Source organism: Saimiri boliviensis, chromosome 3 (genome assembly GCF_048565385.1).
Source record: "Saimiri boliviensis isolate mSaiBol1 chromosome 3, mSaiBol1.pri, whole genome shotgun sequence".
NCBI lineage: Eukaryota > Metazoa > Chordata > Mammalia > Primates > Cebidae > Saimiri > Saimiri boliviensis.
In genome coordinates this window covers 149,738,585-149,760,169 of record NC_133451.1, presented here as the reverse complement: position 1 = coordinate 149,760,169, position 21,585 = coordinate 149,738,585, and the positions used below count along the sequence as shown (strand labels likewise).

Here is a 21,585-nt window from a genome sequence, read left to right as displayed (position 1 = left end):
TCAGCCTCCTGAGTAGCAGGAACTAGAGGTGTACACAACCACACTCACATATTTATTTACTTATTTTTTGAGGTAGGGTCTCTGCTGCCCAGGCTGGAGCGCAGTATCACAATCTCAGCTCACTGAAACCTCCACCTCTCTGGTTCAAGCGATTCTCCTGTCTCAGCTTCCCAAGCAGCTGGGATTACAGGCACTCTCCATCATGCTTGGCTAATTTTTGTATTTTAGTAGAGACAGGATTTCATCATGTTGGCCAGCCTAGTCTTGAACTCCTGACCTCAGGTGATCCAGCTATCTCGGCCTCCCAAAGTGCTAGGATTACATTTTTAGCCCATTTCTATAAACTAGGTGAGTAAACTTTTTTTTTTCCCTAGCAAACATAACTTGGTATATTAGTGACTATAGAAAGTCTTTTTACAGCAACAGAAATTACCCTGTATCAAGACTTTGGCAAATTCCTGGCATCTCCGGGCATGTTTAGGTTTCACCACTCATGTGAAATGTTATGATTACATTTTCATTTCATCCGACGGAATAAGCGGCTTATCTCCTTTCCTAGAACTTTTAGTGCTCTATTGTCCCCCTCACTTTAGTTAAGGCCTGCCATGTTCTCTCCCACTGTCCTTGACTTTCCCAACAGCATATCCATCTGCTCAAACAGATGTCACTGCAAAACAAAACAAACTTTTAACAAAAAGCAATCTGTTTGTATATTTGGAACCTTTTATATTACAATATAGCATGTTTCCTCAGAAGAATTCATGGAGATTCTTTAGGGTTGGGGGTTTAATCTACTGTACTGATATTTTCCTTAGGTAGACAAAGACAACCTCTAAGTGCGTCAATCTTTAACCACGACATTATCGTCCCCCAGGCACTAAGACATAACTAGGGCATAACGAGTTTTATTTCCACCAGAGGCGCCTAGTAACTCCCAGGTTCAATGCCCCCAGGTGGCCGACATGTGACGTGCTCTACTTTTTGGGCTGGGGACATTAGCCCAACAAGTTTTGGCCACAAGGATCACGCGGATAGTCTTGGGGACTTGGGGATGCCCAGCGAAATGTGCTGCGCCTAGGCGGTGGGCGGCCTCGAACTCCCGCCTGCTCTCCGGCAGCCCACAGCAGTGCGCCTGCCAAGGCCGTAGGCTGCAAAACTCAGCGCGGCCCAGAGCTGGCCTCCAAGTGCACCTCGCGCAGGGCAGGCTTTCGGTGACGTCCCGCGTCCCACCCATTCAGCCCTGGACTCGACCCCAACCCCCGCAGTCCACAGAGGCGGCGGCGGCGGTAAGCGCAGCCGATGCCACATCCCTAGCGGCAGGCTGAGGGAACCTGCCTCCTCTCCGGGGCGACCCAACGATACGATACGTCCATGCCGGAACCGAACCCGGCGACGTCCTTACCGTCGCTCGCCAGGCACGCGCCCCTGTCAGAGGCGACTCTGCGGCCCTCTCGCGAGAGAGCGCCCGTGGTACCTCCTTCCTCTCAGCTGTCTTTCTCTCCCCGCCCCCGGAGTGATTGCGCGGCTTCCTCCAGAGGGCGGGAACCTTGGACGTGGCGGGGCTGGGTCAGCCAGGGCGCGGGGCCTGGGGAGCTCGGCGCAGCCTCTCGGCAGGCTGGCCTTCCGCGCCGCCGTCAAGCCCCCGACAGACCCCACGCCTGCCGGGTAGACCGGCGCCAGCCCGAGTGACGCCTGGCGTGGGACCCCGGGCGCGCGGCTCAGTGCGGCGGGGCGGGCGGGCGCCACACCTGTGCAGGCGAGGGCGGGGCGAGAAGGTGCGCAGGCGCGCTCGGGGCTGGCGGGCGGTGGCTCCCGGGACGTTGCGCAGCCAAAGTGGCCGGCTCGGCGCGCGCGCTCGCGGTGGCGTAATCTCTCAGCCTCTCTGTGTCTCGTTTCCTCCGCCTCAGTTTGGGGCGGGTCGGGGAAATGGCTGAGGAGATGGAGTCCTCTCTTGAGGCAAGCTTTTCGTCCAGCGGAGCGGTGTCAGGGGCCTCAGGGTTTCTGCCCCCTGCCCGCTCCCGCATCTTCAAGATAATCGTGATCGGCGACTCCAACGTGGGCAAGACCTGCCTGACCTACCGCTTCTGCGCTGGCCGCTTCCCCGACCGCACCGAGGCCACGATAGGGGTGGATTTCCGAGAACGAGCGGTGGAGATTGATGGGGAGCGCATCAAGGTGAGCGGATGGGGGACTGTCGGGGAGGACGGGATGACAGGTGTCCCAGCCCCACTGTGGGTTGGTCGCTGGCCCTGTGCATGCTGTTTGCTCCATTTTTTTTCTCACGCTGATGAAGGAGTTGGGGATTGAAAGAATTAGTGAACAGCAAACTTCTAACGCATTGTTTCTGAAACTTCAGTGTGCATATGATTTACCTGGGGGGAATCTTGTTGAAAACGCAGGTTATGATTTGATAATCTCGCGGATGATGCATGTGCAGCTAGTCCGTGAACCACACTTTGAGTTCAGGAGTGTAGGGCGTATCTACCGACGCATTGACTGTGTCTCATGTGCTGGGAGTCAATGAGATATGAACGGAGGAAAAAACTGAAATTTCGCAAGCATGGAAAATTCATTTAATCAGTAATAGTTATTAAACATTCATTCGAGCGGTGCCTTAGGTGTTGTGGAAGTAAAACCCATTGCCTTTGAGGAAGTACTTAGGTATTCTCTTGCATACAGTTTTCTGTGATACTTTCTGTATGATACTGATTTCAGAAAAATCTGTTTTCCTGCAGAAACGTTCTGTATGTGATAGTTCCTACTCGGGTTGCCAAAAGCATTTCTTATGATGCCACCTCAGACGCACTCTCAATTTTTTATTCCCTTTAAGTCGTTATTGGTGGCCTCTGAGACTGGGGACACTGAGTGACAGTAATAGTGGAGAAGGTAGTATAGGCCCCAGGCCAGGTTTGAGATTCTGAGGGGTTGGAATGTAACGGTGGAATGAGGATCAATGACAAAGTATAGTAGGCCTCCGGATGGTAACCTTAGACACACTTTCATTGCAAGCCACCACTAAATGCTACCTGTTGATACCACCCCTTAAAACATGGGTGGAACTACCTTGCTTTATACTACTGCTTTAAAGCAGTGATCATCTTTATCTCAGTCTCTTGATGGGGCGGGGGAATGGTGGGAAGAACAGGCTTGCTTCAGACATTCCTACGCATATCTTTGAGGCAAGAACAGTGTATTTTTCCGTTCCCTAATCATCGCCCTCCCACCTCAAGGGGTTATATTGCTTATGGTTGCAGAGGAGAAGTAAGCTGAGTTAAAAGAAATTAACCCTTCTTTGGTGCTTTTGTCTTTTAATTTTTCATGTTAATGTTTTATGTCCCATATGAGCTGTCTGTGGTGGTTTTGGGGGTGCTTTGTATTAGGGAGTTAAGAAAGATTTGTATGCTTGCAAAAGGAAAGATAGAATGAGAGACTAAACATTTTTCACCAGAATTAGATTTGGCAGAGAAGCCTTTGGAGTGAAAAAACGATGGAGCTTCTGAAGTTCCAAGGGAGTTCAGTTTGGGAGAAGCAGGAATCTGGAAAGTATGTGGGCTTTGGAGCCCAACTAACCTAGATTCAAATCTGAACCTATGACAGGGTAAGGATGGGCTGTGTGTCCTTGATAGGGTGACCAACTTTGCCCAAGACTGTCCAAGTTTTACAACTGAGTCTCACATCCCAGGAACCACCTGTTTTGGGTACACTGAAATAGTTGGTCACCCTGGACCTTAGGCAGATTCTTCAACCTTTCAGAGTCTGCTTTTTTCTTCTGAAAAACTGGGATCGTAATATTTTATCAGGCTGCTGTGAGGATCAGATGAGAACATATATGAAGCACCTGGTTCATAGTTGGTACCTTTAAAAAGATTCTTTGTCTTTCCTGGTGGCTTAACATTATTTTTCCTGTTTGCCACCATTAGTTCTGCAGTTGTACACCCAAAGTTGAAAGCAGTGATAGAGGAGGGAATAGGTAAACAGCCAAGCGGAGAGAAATTTAAAAAACAAAAACAAACAAAAAAAGGAAGTAGGAAGTTCTTTCAAAAGTGGAGAGAATGAGGGTGGGGGAGGAGTTGGGATTTGAGGGCCTTTTCTCTGTTCCTGGGTTGTGCTTTATTACTTAAAGATCACAAACGAATCAGGTGCAAATTTAAGAGATAATAGTATTGAAAAAATAGAAAGCATGTGCAGTGTATAAAGTCAATTAACTGCTGAGGCGAGTGCTAACAGTGATAGGAAAGACAGACCCACAGGTATCATGAATCTGGGTGCACAGAGTTGACCATTCTGGTTGAGAAGAGCAAGGAGAAAATATTTTTGGGGGATATTATTTCTACTGAACTTTAGCCTAACTTGTTATATTGCTGTGCACTTGGACACTGAGATTGTTTTTCTTCTAAGGCCCTAGCCATTGACTTGTGCCACCAATGGTGAGACTTGGGAAAGATGTTTATTGTGGTTGAAATGACTATAGACATGTTCTCAGATTTCTATAATAGGAAAAGATATAGCTATGTTAGGCATTTTTTTTTTAAACCAGAGAGCTTAATTTTTTTAGTGCCCTTTTTTCTGAAATGGAAAAGTGATATAAAGAGCTTTATTTGATGTGCTGCTTCTGCTGCATTTTTTGTTAACCTGTAATACATCTTAAGTGCTTCTGAAATGTTCACATTATGTCTTTGGAAATTGTGAGCCTGATCTAAAATGACATTTTTCCTAATTTTTCTTCTTAAAGCTGGAAAGCTGTATGTTACTTGACTAGTAAAATGCCATTCTAGACAGTATTTGTTTGATAAAAATGAGATACTGCATTGAATGTTTTGATAATCGTGGACTAGAAAATTTTCAGAGAGCATGACTTAACAGCAGTGCCCTTTCAGAATCCATTAAAATGTTTTATGAAATGTAAGAACGTCTTTCTCTGCTAATCCATTCCTAAGCAGTATATGTGTGTAATTGAAAGAGGAAAATCTTGTTTGCAAAATTTTGGAAGTAAAAAAAAATTATACAATTGAATTACTTAAATAAAAATACATTTGGCTTTTAAATTGAGACTCCTGACTCTAATCCTTATGCTCCTTCCTCGTTTGTGTATCTCCTTCATGACTAACTGTATTCATTTCGCACAGTCATTTTCCAATGGCAGACACACCAACTCATTAAAGCCTGGTCTTGTATTTAATCCAGCCTCCCATTAGAGGTCAGCAGTTCCTACCTGAACATTTCAGTCGCTTACTTTTTTGTAGCAGTAGAAATGAAATGTTCCCGTGTTAAGTGCAAAATGTTAATATTAACTAAAGGAAAATAATCAGGACCTCTCCCCACACTGGTAAATCAAATATTTAATGAGTAATTGCACACAGGAGAAATAATTATGCATATGAAGTTGAAGTTTGAAAGCGCAGGTTTCAATATGTAACATGCCTAGAGAGAAGAGTAGAAATTTTATTAAAATTTTGGTTTTTTTTTGTTTTGAGATGGAATCTCACTCTGTCACCCAGGCTGGAGTGCAGTGGTGTCATCTTGGCTCACTGCAGCCTCCGCCTCCCAGGTTCATGCAGTTCTCCTGCCTCAGCCCCCCAAGTATCTGGGTCTATAGGTGCGTGCCACCATGCTTGGCTAATTTTTTTGTATTTTTAGTAGAGATGGGATTTCACTGTGTTAGCCAGGATGGTATCGATCTCCTAACCTCATGATGGTATCGATCTCCTAACCTCCTCTCCTAGCCTGCCTCAGCTCCCAAAGTGCTGGGATTACAGGTGTGAGCCACTGCGCCTGGCCTAAATATTTTTATAGCATGATGAAGATGCCATTCAGTGAATACTGTATAAATATAAAATATAAAGTAAGTTACTTACTCTAATTATTTTTCTGTGTTGATATTCATTAAAAGTAAATTAATGTTTATAAGTCAAAAAATATTTTATATGAAGTCACCTTATACCCTACCTTAAATCAAATTGATACTTCTTAAAATTTGGTGTTGGTGGTTGGAGAGACACCAAATTGATTCTCTTGATTTGATTGATTTGCATTGAAATTCAGTGAATGAGAATATTAGCAGTTAAGGTATCCTAAGAATACTTAGGAATCTTGTGATCTCTTAGTTCAGAAACTTTTGGGCAGTTTGGGTCTGGTCTGACAGACTTTCAGTTGCTGGGATTTGGTCCTGGGGCTGACATGGTGTAAGTAATACACGTTTTCACAGACCCAAGTTTTCCTATTATCTGAAGGATCCCAGGAGCCAGGTTAGAATTCCTGTTGTTCTTCCAGTCTGATTTAAGAAGCCTATGATTCTCTTCTACTACTTCTTATGAAGATGGCAGCATTGGAGTGTACATTCAGAGGATGTGAGAAGAGAAAATTACTTACCTCTCTGGAATCAGTGGTCAAGATCTTTTGCTTTGGAGACTGTGTTAGGACACTAAAAAAATTAGTTTAAGCAAAAAGGGAATTTATTGTTCCATATAACTAAAATGCCCAGAAGTAAATTTCTCTGCTAGTTCCAAGAACAGTCCTACATGCCCATTCCTAAACTATGGTAGTGCAGGGGTGCGATGATCTGATTAGTCAGACCTAGGTCAAACACCCTGCCTGGGAACCAGTGGTTCATGTGAATTAAAAGCAGGGAGGGCTGATTCCCAAGGAAAATGGGGTGCTATTAATGGAAGGGAGAATGAGGGTTGGGCTGGAGAAAACAATGTGCATTCTCTACAGAATCAGCTAGGCCAGGTTTAAATTCTGGCCTTAAGACTTACTTGTTTTGTGGCCTAAGCTGAATTACTTAAACCTCAATTTCCTCATTTGAAGATTGGGTAATTATTGTATAGCTTTCCATATATTAAATAAGTTCATGTAAAGGACTTAGCAGAGTGCCTGGAGAGTACTTGGAATGTGCTAAGCCCCAAATCAATATTAATAGTTTAAGAGTAAATGCTTATTCCTTCCGGAGAGAGATGGTAATGGAAAAAAAACGGGGGGCAGTGAAAGAATAGGAAGAAAGGATAAATAACTAAGATTACTGTACCATATTTTTTCCTCTAAGGCAATAACTAATTGAAAAAAAAAAAAAAGATGAGCCCATAATGTTGCATAAGTTTTCCCAGCTTTTAAGATTAAAACAACCTCTTGAAAGGCTAAATGACTGGATCAAAGTTACACAAGTTGGTGATAGTTCTGGGAATACAGGTCTTGCCTCTGTGTCCCTTCTCTCACTGCTTGCTCTCTTCCTTACCACCTTTATTATTCTGTAATTCAGTTCTTCATTCTTCATTTCATTTTTGTGTTTTTTGTAGAGATGGGATTTCTCCATGTTGCCCAGGCTAGTCTTGAACTGATCTGCCTGTCTCAGCTTCCCAAAGTGCTGGGATTACATGCGTGAGCCATGGCACTTGGCCCAAATTCTTCATTTTAAAGGCAGTATTTCTTTCAAATAGTCACAAAATTTGTTACTTATCTTCTTAGGAAGCTAAAATTTATTTATTTATTTATTTACTTTTAAATTTTAACAGGTTTAAGTGAACACAGATCAATACATGAATTGGCAGTACTCAGAATCAATGGAGGTTCAGAGAGATCCCAGGAAGCCAAAATTTATTTCAAAGATTTGCCATTTGATTCTGTACACCAGATACACACATTTCTACTTCACATACAAAAAGCAAAACGGATTCTCTTGAGATGTTACTAATACCAGTTATGATGTTGTTTTACAACTTAAATTATTAATAGAAGCTCTTATGTAGTTCTTATGTAGATGATCTTTTGTGTGAAAGAATAAAAATAAGTTCTTTGAAAGAATAGGGGAAAAGGAAATTTGATAGCTAATCAGGGATGGAAAATTTGGATTAAAACCTTTAACATTTTAGGTCAAGCAAAAACAGTATTAAATCAATTTAAAGTCAGATCATTTCTCATTTGGATAATAAAACTACCAAAAGAGCTGTCATGAACAACACGAATCTACTATTAGGATTTAGCAGTAGCTGGGTTGCCATTTTTGTTAAAACTTGATATTGGAATTTAAGTAGAGATTCATGAAGCATTTTATAAAGTATGTATACATATATAATATATATATAGCAGTTTTTCTTTTTTTGAGATTGATTCTCACTCTGTTGCCCAGGTTGGAGTGCAGTAGCATGATGTCAGCTCACTGCAGCCTCCGCCTCCCAGGTTCAAGTGATGATGGGCATGAGTCACTGCACCGAGCCAAAATATTTTTGAAATGAAGGAAAAAAACCACAAAAATTAGCTGGGTGTGGTGACACACTCCTGTAGTCCCAGCTACTCAGGAGGCTAAGGCGGGAGGATTACTTGAACATGGTAGATGGAGGTTACAGTGAGCCAGGATTGTGCCACTGTACTCCAGGCTGGGTGAGAATGACACCCTGTCATAAAAAATAATAATATATATATATTTAGACAGAGTCTCACTCTGTTGCCAGGCTGGAGTGCAGTGGTGCACTGTCCGCTCACTGCAACCTCTGCCTCCCAGGTTCAAGCAATTCTCCTGCCTTAGCCTCTCCAATAGCTGGGATTAAAGGTATGCGCCACCAGGCCTGGCTAATTTTTTTGTATTTTTAGTAGAGACGGGGGTCTCACCATGTTGGCCAGGCTGGTCTTGAACTCCTGACCTCAAGTGATCCACCCACCTTAGCCTCCCAAAGTGCTGGGATTATAGGCGTGAGCCCCCATGCCTGGGCTAGTATGTTTTATGTTGTTTTATAAGGTTTAAAATGGGAGTAAGACTGGTGTGAGCACATATTAGTTATTTTTCTTAAGATATTTAAGTATAAATTGGGAAAAATTGCTCTGAAAATATTTCCTAATTTAACATTTACCAGATGAAAGCATCTCACTTCCTTGGGTCCAAAAGTGTCATCCTCTCTTCTTTTTTAAACATCATGAACCATTCCACTCATAGCTAAGCCTCAAGAGTTTTTGAGGCTTTACTTTTCACCTAGTGTCTGTCTGTCTGTCTGTCTCTCTGTCTGTCTATCTGTCTCCTTTAAAGTTTTCTCTGGCCTTTTATAGCCAACAGTTTTTAATCAGTTGTCCTGTCGTTTATTGGCTGGGTCTCTTGCTGCTCGTTTTCTGTCTCCTTGCCTTCTCATCTCAGTGTGTAGGCCTGGAAAGCAGCAGGCAGCAGTAGCCCTAAGCCTTCACATGATTTAGTTATTCCATAAGAGACATTTTGAAGCTTCTTTTTAGATATTCCTTTGTAAAGACCTCATTAACTTATTAGTTACTTTTATGGCTCTCCAGTAAAGTGTAAAGAGTTATTTCAGGCTGGGCACGATGGCTCCTGCCTGTAATCCCAAAGCCAAGGCAGGAGGATCACTTGAGCCCAGGAGTTTGAGATCAGCCTGGGCAACATAGTGAGATACCCATCTCTACAAAAAAATACAAAACTTAGCTGGGCTTGGTGACTCACGCCTGTGGTCCCAGCTACTTGGGAGGTTGAGGCAGGAGGATTGAGCCTGGTAGGTCAAGGCTGCAGTGATCCATGATTGCACCACTGCATTCCAGCCATGGGGACTGAGACCCTGTCTCAAAAGAAAAAAAAGGAAAAAGGGCAGAGGTTATTTCATACCTCTGTGTTCTGGAAGACTTGATATGATTAGAAAGCATAGAATTTTGAACAGGATCAATGGGAAGAGGAATATTGTTTAGTCAGTCTCATCTAAAATCAAAGGGTTTTCTTAGGGTTAAAACTTTTTTTTTTTTTTTTTTTGGAGACAACATCTCTCTCTGTCGCTCAGACTGGAGTACAGTGGCATGAGTATAGTTCACTGCAGCCTTGATCTCCTGGACTCAAGCGATCCGCCCACCTCAGCCTCCCATGTAACTGGAAGCACAGGTGCATGCCACCATGCCCAGCTCCTTTTTTAAAAAATTATTTTTGGTAGAGACAGTGTCTCGTTGTGTTGCCCAAGCTGGTTTCAAACTCCTGAACTCAAGTAATCCTACCACTTCAGACTCCCAAAGTGCTGGAATTACAGGTGTGAGTCATTGCACCCAGTCTGGGGTTAAAATTTATCATTACCACTTATATTTGTTGAGGACTTCCACAGTTCTTTGAGGCAGGTCTAAACTCTGTGTAACTGTGTTTTTTTTTTTTTTTTTAGTTTAGTTTGTTTTTATAAAAGACATGCATGTTTGGGAAGGAAAATATAAAAGTAGAAATAAAGGGAGAAATTACCTTGGAGACAACCATTGTTAATATTTTGGTATGTTTCCTTTTTGTGTGCTTTGTATTTTTTAACTTGTGAATGTACTTTGTTTAAAACTAGTCATTTTTCATTGATGAAGTGATGCTTGAACATCTGAGTTACAGAAAATGTTATTAAAAGAAAAAAAAAATCAGCTCTAGTTCCCTTGGACAGCTTTTATATAGGTCATCCAATTTATTACCAAAATATCTTTCTAAATGCTAAAGATAGAATTTCAAAGTTTTTTTTTTTGACACATAGTCTTGCTCTGTCGCCCAGGCTGGAATGCGGTGACGAGATCTCAGCTCACTGCACCCTCCACCTCGCAGGTTCAAGTTCAAGTGATTCTTGTCCCTCAAACTCCTGAGTAACTAAGACTACAGGCGTGTGCCACCATGACCCACTAATTTTTTGTATTTTTGGTAGAGACAGGGTTTTGCCATGTTGACAAGGCTGGTTTTGAACTCCTGAGCTCAAACAATCTGCCTGCCTTGGCCTCCCAAAGTGCTGGGATTACAGGGGTCCTCATGTCTGACCTCAGATTATTTGCAGGTTTTTTCTCCCATTCTGTGAATTGTCTCTTCATTTTGATAGTGTCCTTAGAAGCACAAACTATTTTTTTTTTTTTTTTTTTTTTGAGATAGGGTCTTGCTCTGTCACCCAGGCTGGACTGCAGTGGCATGATCTTGGCTCACCACAGCCTCTGTCTACCAGGCTCAAGTGATTCTCCCACCTCAACCTCCCAAGTAGTTAGGACTGCAGGCTCCTACCACCACACCTGGCTAATTTTTGTATTATTAGTAGATATGGGGTTTCGCCATGTTGGACAGGCTGGTTATGAACTCCTGGACTCATGTGATCTTCCAGCCTAAGCCTCCCAAAGTGCTGGAATTATGGGGATGAGCCACTGTGCCTGGCCCCTCACTGCCCCCTGCTTTTTTTTTTTTTTTTTTTTTTTAAAGAGACAGGGTTTCCCTATGTTGTCTTTTTCCTTCCCTCCCTCCCTCCCTCCCTTCCTTCCTTCCTTCATTCCTTTTAATGGAAAAACATTTTGGTTTCTTTTTTTCTTTTCTTTCTTTTTTTTTTTTTTTTTTTAAATTTTTGTAAGTTTTTGTGGGCTGCGCATGGTGGCTAATGTCTGTAATCCCAGCACTTTGGGAGGCTGAGGCGGGCAGATCACAGTATCAGGAGTTTGAGACCAGCCTGACCAATATGGTGAAACCCTGTCTCTACTAAAAATACAAAAATTAGCCAAGCATGGTGGTGCATGCCTATTAGGAGGTGGAGGTTGCAGTGAGCCGAGATTGCGCCACTGCACTCCAGCCTGGGCAGCAGAATGAGACTCTGTCTCAAAAAAAAGAAAAGGTTTTATGGATACCTAGTAGGTGTATATATTTTATGGGGTATGATATGTTTTGATATAGGCATGCAATGTGAAATAAGGACATCATGGAGAATGGGGTATTCATTCATCCCCTCAAATATTTATCCTTTGAGTAGTTATAAACAGTCCAGGCCAGGTGCAGTGGCTCCTGCTGGTAATCCCAACACTTTGGGAGGCTTAGGCAGGCAGATTGCTTGAGCTGAGGAGTTTAGATCAGCCTGGCCAACATGGCAAAAACCTGTCTCTACATAAAAAATTTAAAAATTAGTTGGGTATGTTGACTCACAGCTACTCAGATGGCTGAGGCAGAAGGATCCCTTGAGCTCAGGAGGTCAAGACAGTAGCGAGCTGGGATCATGCTAGTGTACTCCAGCGTGGGCAACAGAGCAAGGCCCTGTCTCAAAAACAAAAACAAAAACCAATTACATTATTTAAGTTATTTAAAAATATACAATTATTATTGACTATAGTCACTGTTGCCTATCAAATAGTAGGTCTTATTCATCCTTTCTATTTTTTTTTTGTACCCACTAACCATCCCCATCTCCCCTACCCCCAAGCCCCACTACCCTTGCCCCACTACCCTTCCCAGCCTCTGGTAACCATCCTTCTACCGTCTATGTCCATAATTCAGTTGGTTTGATTTTTAGATCCCACAATTAAGTGAGAACATGTGATGTTTGTCTTTCTTTGTCTGGCTTATTTCATTTAACATAATGATTTCCAGTTACATCTATGTTGTTGGAAATGACTGGATCACATTTTTTATGGCTGAATAGTACTCCATTATGCATATGTACCCCATTTTCTTTATATATTCATCTGTTGATGGACATTTAGGTTGCCTCCAAATCTTAGCTGTTATAAATAGTGCTGCAAAAAAAACGTGAGAGTGCAGATATCTCTTCAGTTTACTGATTTCATTTCTTTGGGGTCCTATATACCCAGCAGTGGGACTGCTGAATCATATGGTAGCTCCATTGTGAGTTTTTTGAAAAACTTCCGAACTGTTCTCCATAGTGGTTATACTAATTTACATTCCCACCAACAGTGTACGTGGGTTCCCTTTTCTCCACATCCTCCCCAGCATTTGTCATTGCTTGTCTATTAGGTAGAAGCCATTGTTAACTGGAGTGGGATGATATCTCATGGTAGTTTTGATTTGCATTTCTCTGATGATTGTTGATGTTGAACACCTTCTCATATACCTGTTTGCCATTTGTATGTCTTCTTTTGAGAAATGTCTATTCAAGCCGGGCTCAGTGGCTCACACCTGTAATCCCAGCACTTTGGGAGGCCAAGACAGGCAGATCACTTAGGTCACGAGTTTGAGACCAGCCTGACTAACGTGGCGAAATCCCGTCTCTACTAAAAATACAAAAATTAGCTGAGAAATGTCTGTTCAAATGTTTTGCCCATTTTTGATTAGATTATTAGAGTTTTTGCTATTGAGTTTAAGCTCCTTATATATTCTGGTTATTAATCCCTTATAAGAGGGGTAGTTTGCAGATATTTTCTTCTATTCTGTGGGTTGTCTCTTCACTTCGTTGTTTGTTTCCTTTGCTGTGCACCAGCTTTTTAACTTGATGTGATTCCATTGTCCATGTTTGCTTTGGTTGTCTGTGCTTGTAGGATATTGCTTAAGAACTCTTTGCCCAGACCAGTGTCCTGAAGATTTTCCCCAATGTTTTCTATAGTAGTTTCATAGTTTGAGGTCTTAGATTTAAGCCTTTAATGTATTTTGATTTGATTTTTATATATGGGGAGAGATAAGGTCTAGTTTCATTCTTTTGCATGTGGATATCCAGTTTTGCCAGCCCCATTTATTGAAGAGACTATCTTTTCGTCAGTTTATGTTCTTGGCACCTTTGTCAAAAATGAGTTCACTGTAGGTGTATGGATTTGTGTCTGTATTCTCTATTTTATTCCATTAGTCTATGTATGTTTTTATGCCAGTACCATGCTGTTTTGGTTACTACATCCCTGAAGTACAATTTAAAGTTAAGTAATGTAATTCCCTCAGTTTTGTTCTTTTTGCTTAGGAGAGCTTGGGCTATTCTGGGTCTTTTGTGGTTCCATATAAATTTTAGTATTGTTTTTCCTATTTCTGTGAAGAATGTCACTGGTATTTTGATAGAGATTGCATTGAATCTGTAAATTAATTTGGTACTATGGACGTTTTTAACAATATTGGTTCTTCCAATCCATTAATATGGAATGTTTTTCCATTTTTGTGTAGGTACTCTTTAATTTCTTTTATCAGTGTTTTATAGTTTTCATTGTAGAGGTCTTTAATTACTTTGGTTAATCTCTAGGTATTTAATTTTACTTACTTCTGTTATTTTGTTATTTGTTTTCTGATTGTTCTGTGGTTTTTCCCTTCTTTCCTTCTTGTCTTCCTCTAGTGAAGGTAATTTTCTCTGGTGATAGGATTTAATTTCTTGCTTTTTACTTTTTGTGTATCCATTGTATATTTTTTGGCTTGAGGTTACCATGATGCTTGCAAATAATATCTTATAACCCATTATTTTAACCTGATGTATTAGTCCATTTTTATGTTGCTGATAAAGACCTGAGACTGGGCAATTTATAAAAGAAAGAGGTTTATCGGACTTATAGTTCCCCGTGGCTGGGGAGGCCTCACAATCATGACAGAAGGTGAAAGGCACGTCTCACATGGTGGCAGACAAGAGAAGAGAGCTTGTACAGGGGAACTCCCCTTTTCAAAACTGTCAGCTCTCTTGAGAGTTATTCACTATCACGAGAACAGCATGGGAAATACCTACCCCAATGATTCAGTTTCCTCCCACAGGGTCCCTCCCACCCACAACATGTAGAAATTTAAGATGAGATTTGGGTGGGGACACAGCCAAACCACATCACCTGATGATAAGTTAACACTCTTTACATAAACAAACAGAAAAAAACATATAAACTGTATGCCTTAACTTTATCCTTCTAACTTTTAAACTTTTTCTTATTTCTATTTATATCTTACTGTATCGATTATGTCTTGAAAAGTTGTGGTTATTATTTTTGATGGGTTCATCACTTAGTCTTTCTGCTTAGGATAAGTAGTTTACATACCACACTTACAGTTATAGTGTTAGAATATTCTGTGTTTTTCTGTGTACTTATTACCAGTGAATTTTTTATCTTTGGGTAATTATGTATTGCTTGTTAATATCCTTTTCTTTCTGATTGAAGTGCTGCCTTTAGCATTTCTTGTAGCAGAGGTCTGGTATTGATCAAAACCCTTGGCTTTTGTTTGTCTGGGAGTCTATTTCTCCTTCATGTTTGAATGATATTTTTGCCAGATATTCTATTCCAGGGTAAAAGTTTTTTTCTTTCAGCACTTGAAATACATCACTCTCTCCTGGCCTGTAAGGTTTCCACTGAAAAGTCTGCTGCCAGACCTATTGGAACTCCACTGTATGTTATTTGTTTCTTTTCTCTTGCTGCTTTTAGGATCCTTTCTTTATTCTTGACCTTTGCGAGTTTGATTATTAAATGTCTTCAGGTAGTCTTCTTTGGGTTAAATCTGCTTAGTGTTCTGTAACCTTCTTATATTTGAATATTGATGTCTTCATCTAGGTTTGGGGAGTTTTCTGTATTATCCCTTTTAATAAACTTTGTATCTCTGTCCTTTTTCTCTACCTTCTCTTTAAGGCCAGTAGCTCTTAGATTCACCCTTTTGAGGCCATTTTCTAGATCTAGATCCTGTAGGCATGCTTCCTTGTTTTTTATTCTTTTTACTTTAGTCTCCTCTGATGGTGTATTTTCAATTAGCCTGTCTTCAAGCTTGCTTATTCTTTCTTCTGCTTAATCAAGTCTGCTGTTAAAGGACTCTGATGTGTTCTTCAATATGCCCATTGCATTTTTCAGCTCCAGCATTTCTGTTTGATTCTTATTAATTATTCAGTCTTTTTCTTGAATTTATCTGGTGGTATTCTGAATTCCTTCTCTGTATTATCTTGTGTTTCTTCAAAACAGCTGTTTTGAATTCTCCTCTGAAAGGTCACATATGTCTGCTTCTCCAGGATTGATCCCTTTTGCCTTATCTAGTTCATTTGGTGAGATCATATTTTCCTGGATGGTGTTGATGCTAGTAGATGTTCTGTGTCTGAACATTGAAGGGTTAGGTATTTATTGTGGTCTTCACTGTCTGGGCTTATTTGTAGCTGTCCTTCTTGGGAAGGATTTTCAGATATCTGAAAGGACTTGAGTGTTGTGATCACAACTGTATCTGCCTTAGGGGACACCCTAAGCCCAGTAGCACTGTGATCTTGCAGACTTGTAGAGGTACCACCTTGATGATCTTGGACAAGATCCGGGAGAATTGTCTGGATTGCTGGGTAGAGACTCTTGCTCCCTTCCCTTACTTTCTTCCTAACATACAGTCTCTCTCTCTCTCTCTCTTTCTTTGTTCTAAGCCACCTAATACTGAGTGGAGTGATGCGAGCACCCCTGTGACCAACACCACTGTGACCACCACCACTGTGACTGCTCTAGGTTAGACCTAAAGCCAGCACAGCACTGTATCTCACCCAAGGCTGTAACTTTGGCTGTAACCACTCCCTGGCTACTACCTATGTTCACTCAAGGCCCTGGGACTCTACAATCAGCAAGTGGCAAAGCCAGCCAGGCCTGTGTCCTTCTCTTCAGGGTGGCAAGGTCCTCTAAGCCTTGGGTTGGTCCAGAAGTGCTTTCCAGGAGTCAGGGACTAGAGTTAAAAATCTTAGAAGTTTACTTGGTGTTCCATTGTACTGTGGCTGAGCTGGCACTCAAACCAAATGACACAGTCCTTCTCACTCTTCTCTTCTTTCCAAAGGAGAGGAGCTTCCCACTTGCAGCCACTGCCACCCCAGGCCATGAGGAGTACTGCCAGACTATCACCAATGTTCCCATAAGGCCCAAGGTTCTTAAGTCAGCTTGTCATGAATGCTGCCTGGTCTGGACCTCATCCTTCAGAGTAGTAGGGTCCCCTCTGGCCCAGGGCAGGTCCAAAAATGCCATCTAAGAGTCAAGTCCTGAAATCTGGGACTCTAAGAGCCCTCTTGGTGCTCCACCCCCCTGTGGCGATGCTGGTACCTAAGGTACAAGACAAGGTCCCCTTTACTTTTGCCTCTGCTTTTCTCAAGCAGAAGGAGTTTTGCCCTATAGTCACCACAGCTAATTATGTGCTGAGTCTCACTTTCAGCCAGCAAGTCTCAGAGGTTTACCCCAAGTTTGTCAGTGTAGTGCCTGAGTATGGCTGCTGGTTTTTCAGGGTCCAAGGGCTCTTCAATTAGCAGTGATGAATGCTGCAAGGACTGGGTTTTTTTCCTTCAAGGCAGCAGATTCCTTTCTGCCCAAGGTGTATCTAGAAATGTTATCTAGGAGCTAAGGCCTGGAATGGGGGCTTCACAACTCTGACCAGTGCCCTATCCTGCTGTGGCTGAGCTGGTATCCAAGATTAAGACAGTGTCCTCCCCACTCTTCCCTCTCCTTTCCTCTTCCCAAATGGAATGAAGTGGGTTTTTTTTTTGGGAGCTGTGAGCTGTGCACCCTGGGGTTAGGGGAGGGATGATGGCAGCACTCCCTTGGCTGCCCCAGCTGGAGTCTCAGTATGTCTTTTACCTGCTCCAGTCCACTGTCTCTCAGCCTAATTCAGCACCAGGACTCACCTCAGAGTTGCAATCTTGTGGCCTAGACTGCCTTTCAAGTTTACTTGGAGACACATAGCACTGTAGCTGGGTGTGGCAAGGTTTGCGGGAACTCATGTTTGGACTGCTGGGATTGGTGATTCCCTTCTGGCTGGGGCTGGGTTAAATGTTCCCTCTGTGGGTAGACATCAGCTGAGTTTGGTCCGGTTTTCCTTTCTGCTCTAACAGGACAGTACTGAGTTCAGTGCCTCACAATTGCTGTGTTCTCCTTTTCTTGGTGCCAAGAGAAGCTTTCCATAACACACTGCTGCTGCTGGGTGTGTGTGTTTGGGGGCGGGCGGTGTGCATTGGCAATTCAGGACTGTGTTTTCTGTCTCTTCAGTTCCTCTTTCAGCAATATGAAGTTAAAACTAGGCACTATGAGTGCTCACCTGATTTTTGGTTCTTATGAAGTTGTTTCTTTTCTGTGTTGTTATTAACTTGGTATACTTGCAGGGGGAGTTGAGGCATGATAGGTGGAGCTTTCTATTCTGCCATCTTGCTCCACCCTCCAATTTTATTTGTTCAAACTGGTCTTGAACTCTGGGGTTCAAGACCCTGCTGCCTTGGACTCCTAAAGTGCTGAGCCACTATGCCTGGCTGTACAAATATTTTTAATTTTGATGAACTCCAGTTTATTGTTTTCCTTAGTTGCTTGTGCTTTAGGTATCGTATCTAAGAAATCATTGCCTAATCCAGGATTACAGTTACAGTTTTAGCTCTTAAATTTAGGTCTTTGATATATTTTGGGTTTATTTTTATATATGGTGTGAGGTAGGGATCCAGCCTCATTTTTTGCATGTTGTCCAGCACCATTTATTGAAATGGCTAATCTTTCCTGCTGTTGAATTGTCTTGGTACTCTTGTTAAAAATGACCATAGATATATGGGTTTATCTCTGGATCTTCAATTCTGTTCCATTGATCTATGTGTCTCTTCTTAGGCCAGTTTCACACAGTCTTGATTACTGTAGCTTTGTAGTAAGTTTTGACATTTATAGTTTTAAGCATCTTAATTGTATGTTGAATGTTTTTATTCTTGCTTTTTTTCTAGCCTTCTTAAATTTTCAAGGGGTCTGGATTTCATAGACATACATACACATGCATATGTTTGTTTGGAGACTCAACCACATAACAATTAACATCTTTTCCTAGATTTAATATTTTAAATTAAACTAGTGAAAGGTAAAGAAGAGCCTAAGTAACCAAATTTACAGGAATTAAATGCTTAACATGATTAACACCTGATACATTTTTCTCTTGAGATTTTAAAATAAAATTTTGAGGTATAATTTTATTTAAACAAATTGAATTTACAAAATTTAGAAAATGCTGTATTGAAATATTTGTTCATAATATAACATTTATATTATAATTTAGTTATGAGGTAACTGGTATTATGAAGTCTGGATCCCATAGGTAACATTGAAAAAGCATTATGGAAGGGAGAAACAAAATATTTTAAGTGAAGAGTTAGTAAAGACAATGCAAGATGATGAATTTCTTGATATGTATAATTAGAATAAGACTTTTAGTTTTCCTCTTTTTCTTCCCATTTTCAGATCCAGTTATGGGACACAGCAGGACAAGAACGATTCAGAAAGAGCATGGTTCAGCACTACTACAGAAATGTACATGCTGTTGTCTTCGTGTATGATATGACCAACATGGCTAGTTTTCATAGCCTACCATCTTGGATAGAGGAATGCAAACAACATTTGCTAGCCAATGATATACCACGGATTCTTGTTGGAAATAAATGTGACTTGAGAAGTGCCATTCAGGTGCCCACAGACTTGGCACAGAAATTTGCTGACACACACAGTATGCCTTTGTTTGAAACCTCCGCTAAAAACCCCAATGATAATGACCATGTGGAAGCTATATTTATGACCTTGGCTCATAAGCTTAAGAGCCACAAACCATTAATGCTTAGTCAACCCCCTGATAATGGAATTATCCTGAAGTCTGAACCAAAGCCTGCAATGTCGTGCTGGTGCTAAATAACAGTCTTTATTATATTATCTAATTTTGACTAAAGAAATACTTCTGAAATATGACAGTAATAAGTCATAAGATTTAATCTCAACTATATTGGGTCATCTTGATACTTTGCTGTTTATCATTGTCACACTTTTGTATTTTTTATCTACTTAAGTTTGTCACTGTGACAGCACAAGGAAAAGTTGGTTTTCAGGTGAGATTGAAAATGAAGCAAAGATAGAATGAATCAGAACATCTCTCCATCTAGAGCCCAATGAAGGAGGCTTAAAATGAGAACATGCTGTAATTTAAAGGATCAGAAACCATTCAATCTTGTGTTCCTAGGATTGGAAAAAAGTGTTAATGGTTTAGCACACACCTAATGATATGTCCTTTGAATGGGAAGTGTTCTTAATAGGATGAAAACTGGTATTAGCCTCTACTCAGAGTTCTTTTTTTGTTTTTTTCTTAGAGACTGGGTCTTGCTGTGTAGCCCAGGCTGGCCTTGAGCTTCTGGGCTCAAGCAATTCTCCCACCTTAGCCTCCCAAGTAGCAGGGACTACAGGTGCTCACCACTGCATCTGGACTTTCTTTGTTTTATTTGCATATTTAATTTTGTTATTGGTATGTTTTAGAGCCAAGACTTTAGTTTCAGTGGGATAAGAAAGCATAGAATGTTTTCTGGTTCCCAGTCCATAAAGAATGACTTTTTTAAGAGTTCTAGGTGTTTGATTTTCTAATTAATATTAATCAGATCTACAGAAATCATTGTTACTTTTAAAAAGAGTCGTTTGAATTGCTTTCTTACTAAATCTCATTAAATGCTTTCTTACTAAATCTCATTAAATCAACTTCCATTTGGATTGTAGCTGTGAAGGCACAACTCTAATTGCTATTAGTCCATATGTATTTCTGTAATAGTATTGTGTCATATCAATTTTTAAGATGTCTAAATTTTATGGTCACAACAAGCTATTCCTCCTCAGTATGAAAGATAAATTAGATATTGAAAAATATCTTTTCTATCCTTTAGTGATGGAAAGAATATTTCAAAAGTTTTTTAACCTAAATACTTTTATTTTGAATTTAAGTCTTTGCACATAAAATATAGCAAGCTTACATATTAAACTACTTACATAAGTGGAATGTAAGCCATGACTTTAACTGAAGTGTTCACATTCACTAATTCTGATAGATTACTGTCCTTAATAATTTTGGAGGAAATTAAGCCAAAAGATTATTGTTCTTAACAATATTTTCAGAATGTGGGAAATCAACTAAAAATGTAATCTAATCTAGTTTAAGATTTTTGTTGATCATGGGGGTCCTAACTGGACAATTTAACTATAAAGACAAGATAATTCTATTAAATGAGCTGAGACTAGTAATTATAGGAAGTGATTATTCCGTTTTCAGTATTAGAACTCAAATTGACTTTATTTGCATATAGAGAGATCATTTTTCTTAATCATGCTGGAATTAAAAATTAAAAATTGTTTTACTTGTATCTAAATCTTGATTTATAACTATTTTTGTAATAAAACAATGACAGCTGTAGTAATTGTGATGGGTGTAACAACTTTTTTTTTAAAGAAGGGACTGTGTTTATTGTCTTTCAAAATATTCTCTAAAGTTGGGGAAGAAAGTTTATAGATTTTTCCAAACACATTTATGGTTTTTTAATTGCTGTTACTATGGTTTTAAAAAGAGTAACTTTATTTCTTTTTGTAAGGAGTTAGTAGTATCTTTTACAGTTCTGTGAAAGGACTTATTTTTTAACTTTAATATTTATTTTAAAATATTTGTATCTCATTTGTAACAATTTATGGTTTTAATTTTTTATATGTATGTTTTTATTTTTGAAAAGAACATACCAGTTGAATGGGGATAAAGCTTTTAATATTTTAAAATATTTATAAAACATTTCATTGACTGTTGAAAATCACTTCCAAAATGATAGCTATCAACAACGAATTATTAATTTTTAAAGCACAAATCACACATTAAAAAAATCTGTGGAATTTAACTGTGACCTTTAATTGAAAATAAATAACTGAAATATCAGATATGTTTTGGAAAAGTCTTAATTTGTGAGCGCTAAAGGAAACTACCCCAGAATCTAATATAGTTAGCTGTTAGTAACAATGCATTATTGAAAGTATATTGCAAATACATGTTTCCTCATGAAATCTAAAGTTAAATAATTTTGTTGTGGAATAGTGTCACTGTTACATTTCCCCCATAAAGTTCAATAAACCAGCTTAGCCACAAAGAAATTGTGTCTTACTTCTTTTGTTTGGTTACAGGTAAAGTATAAAACAAAA

At 40.3% G+C, this 21,585-nt stretch overlaps 1 protein-coding gene and 1 long non-coding RNA gene across 2 annotated transcripts in view; one reads left to right on the top strand and one right to left on the bottom strand.

The window, feature by feature from the left end:
* Window positions 1–1,752, bottom strand: part of LOC141584069 (uncharacterized) — a 50,156-nt gene extending 48,404 nt beyond the window's left edge. Inside the window, exon 1 of the long non-coding RNA XR_012517004.1 lies at window positions 1,403–1,752. This is a non-coding gene — a long non-coding RNA (uncharacterized LOC141584069). The remainder of the gene's footprint in view (window positions 1–1,402) is intronic.
* Window positions 1,753–21,327, top strand: RAB33B (RAB33B, member RAS oncogene family). Its single transcript, XM_003928035.4, has 2 exons — window positions 1,753–2,175; window positions 18,841–21,327. The coding sequence occupies exons 1-2, from the start codon at window positions 1,927–1,929 to the stop codon at window positions 19,279–19,281; spliced, it is 690 nt and encodes a 229-aa protein (XP_003928084.1). The 5' UTR covers window positions 1,753–1,926; the 3' UTR covers window positions 19,282–21,327.
* Window positions 21,328–21,585: the final 258 nt, after the last annotated feature.

What these genes read in the sequence shown, in the direction of transcription:
- RAB33B (XM_003928035.4), top strand. Translation starts at nt 1,927, where the DNA reads ATGGCTGAGGAGATGGAGTCCTCTCTTGAGGCAAGCTTTTCGTCCAGC. An exon ending in TTGATGGGGAGCGCATCAAG is followed by an intron (nt 2,176 to 18,840) that starts GTGAGCGGATGG and finishes TCCCATTTTCAG; the next exon opens with ATCCAGTTATGGGACACAGC.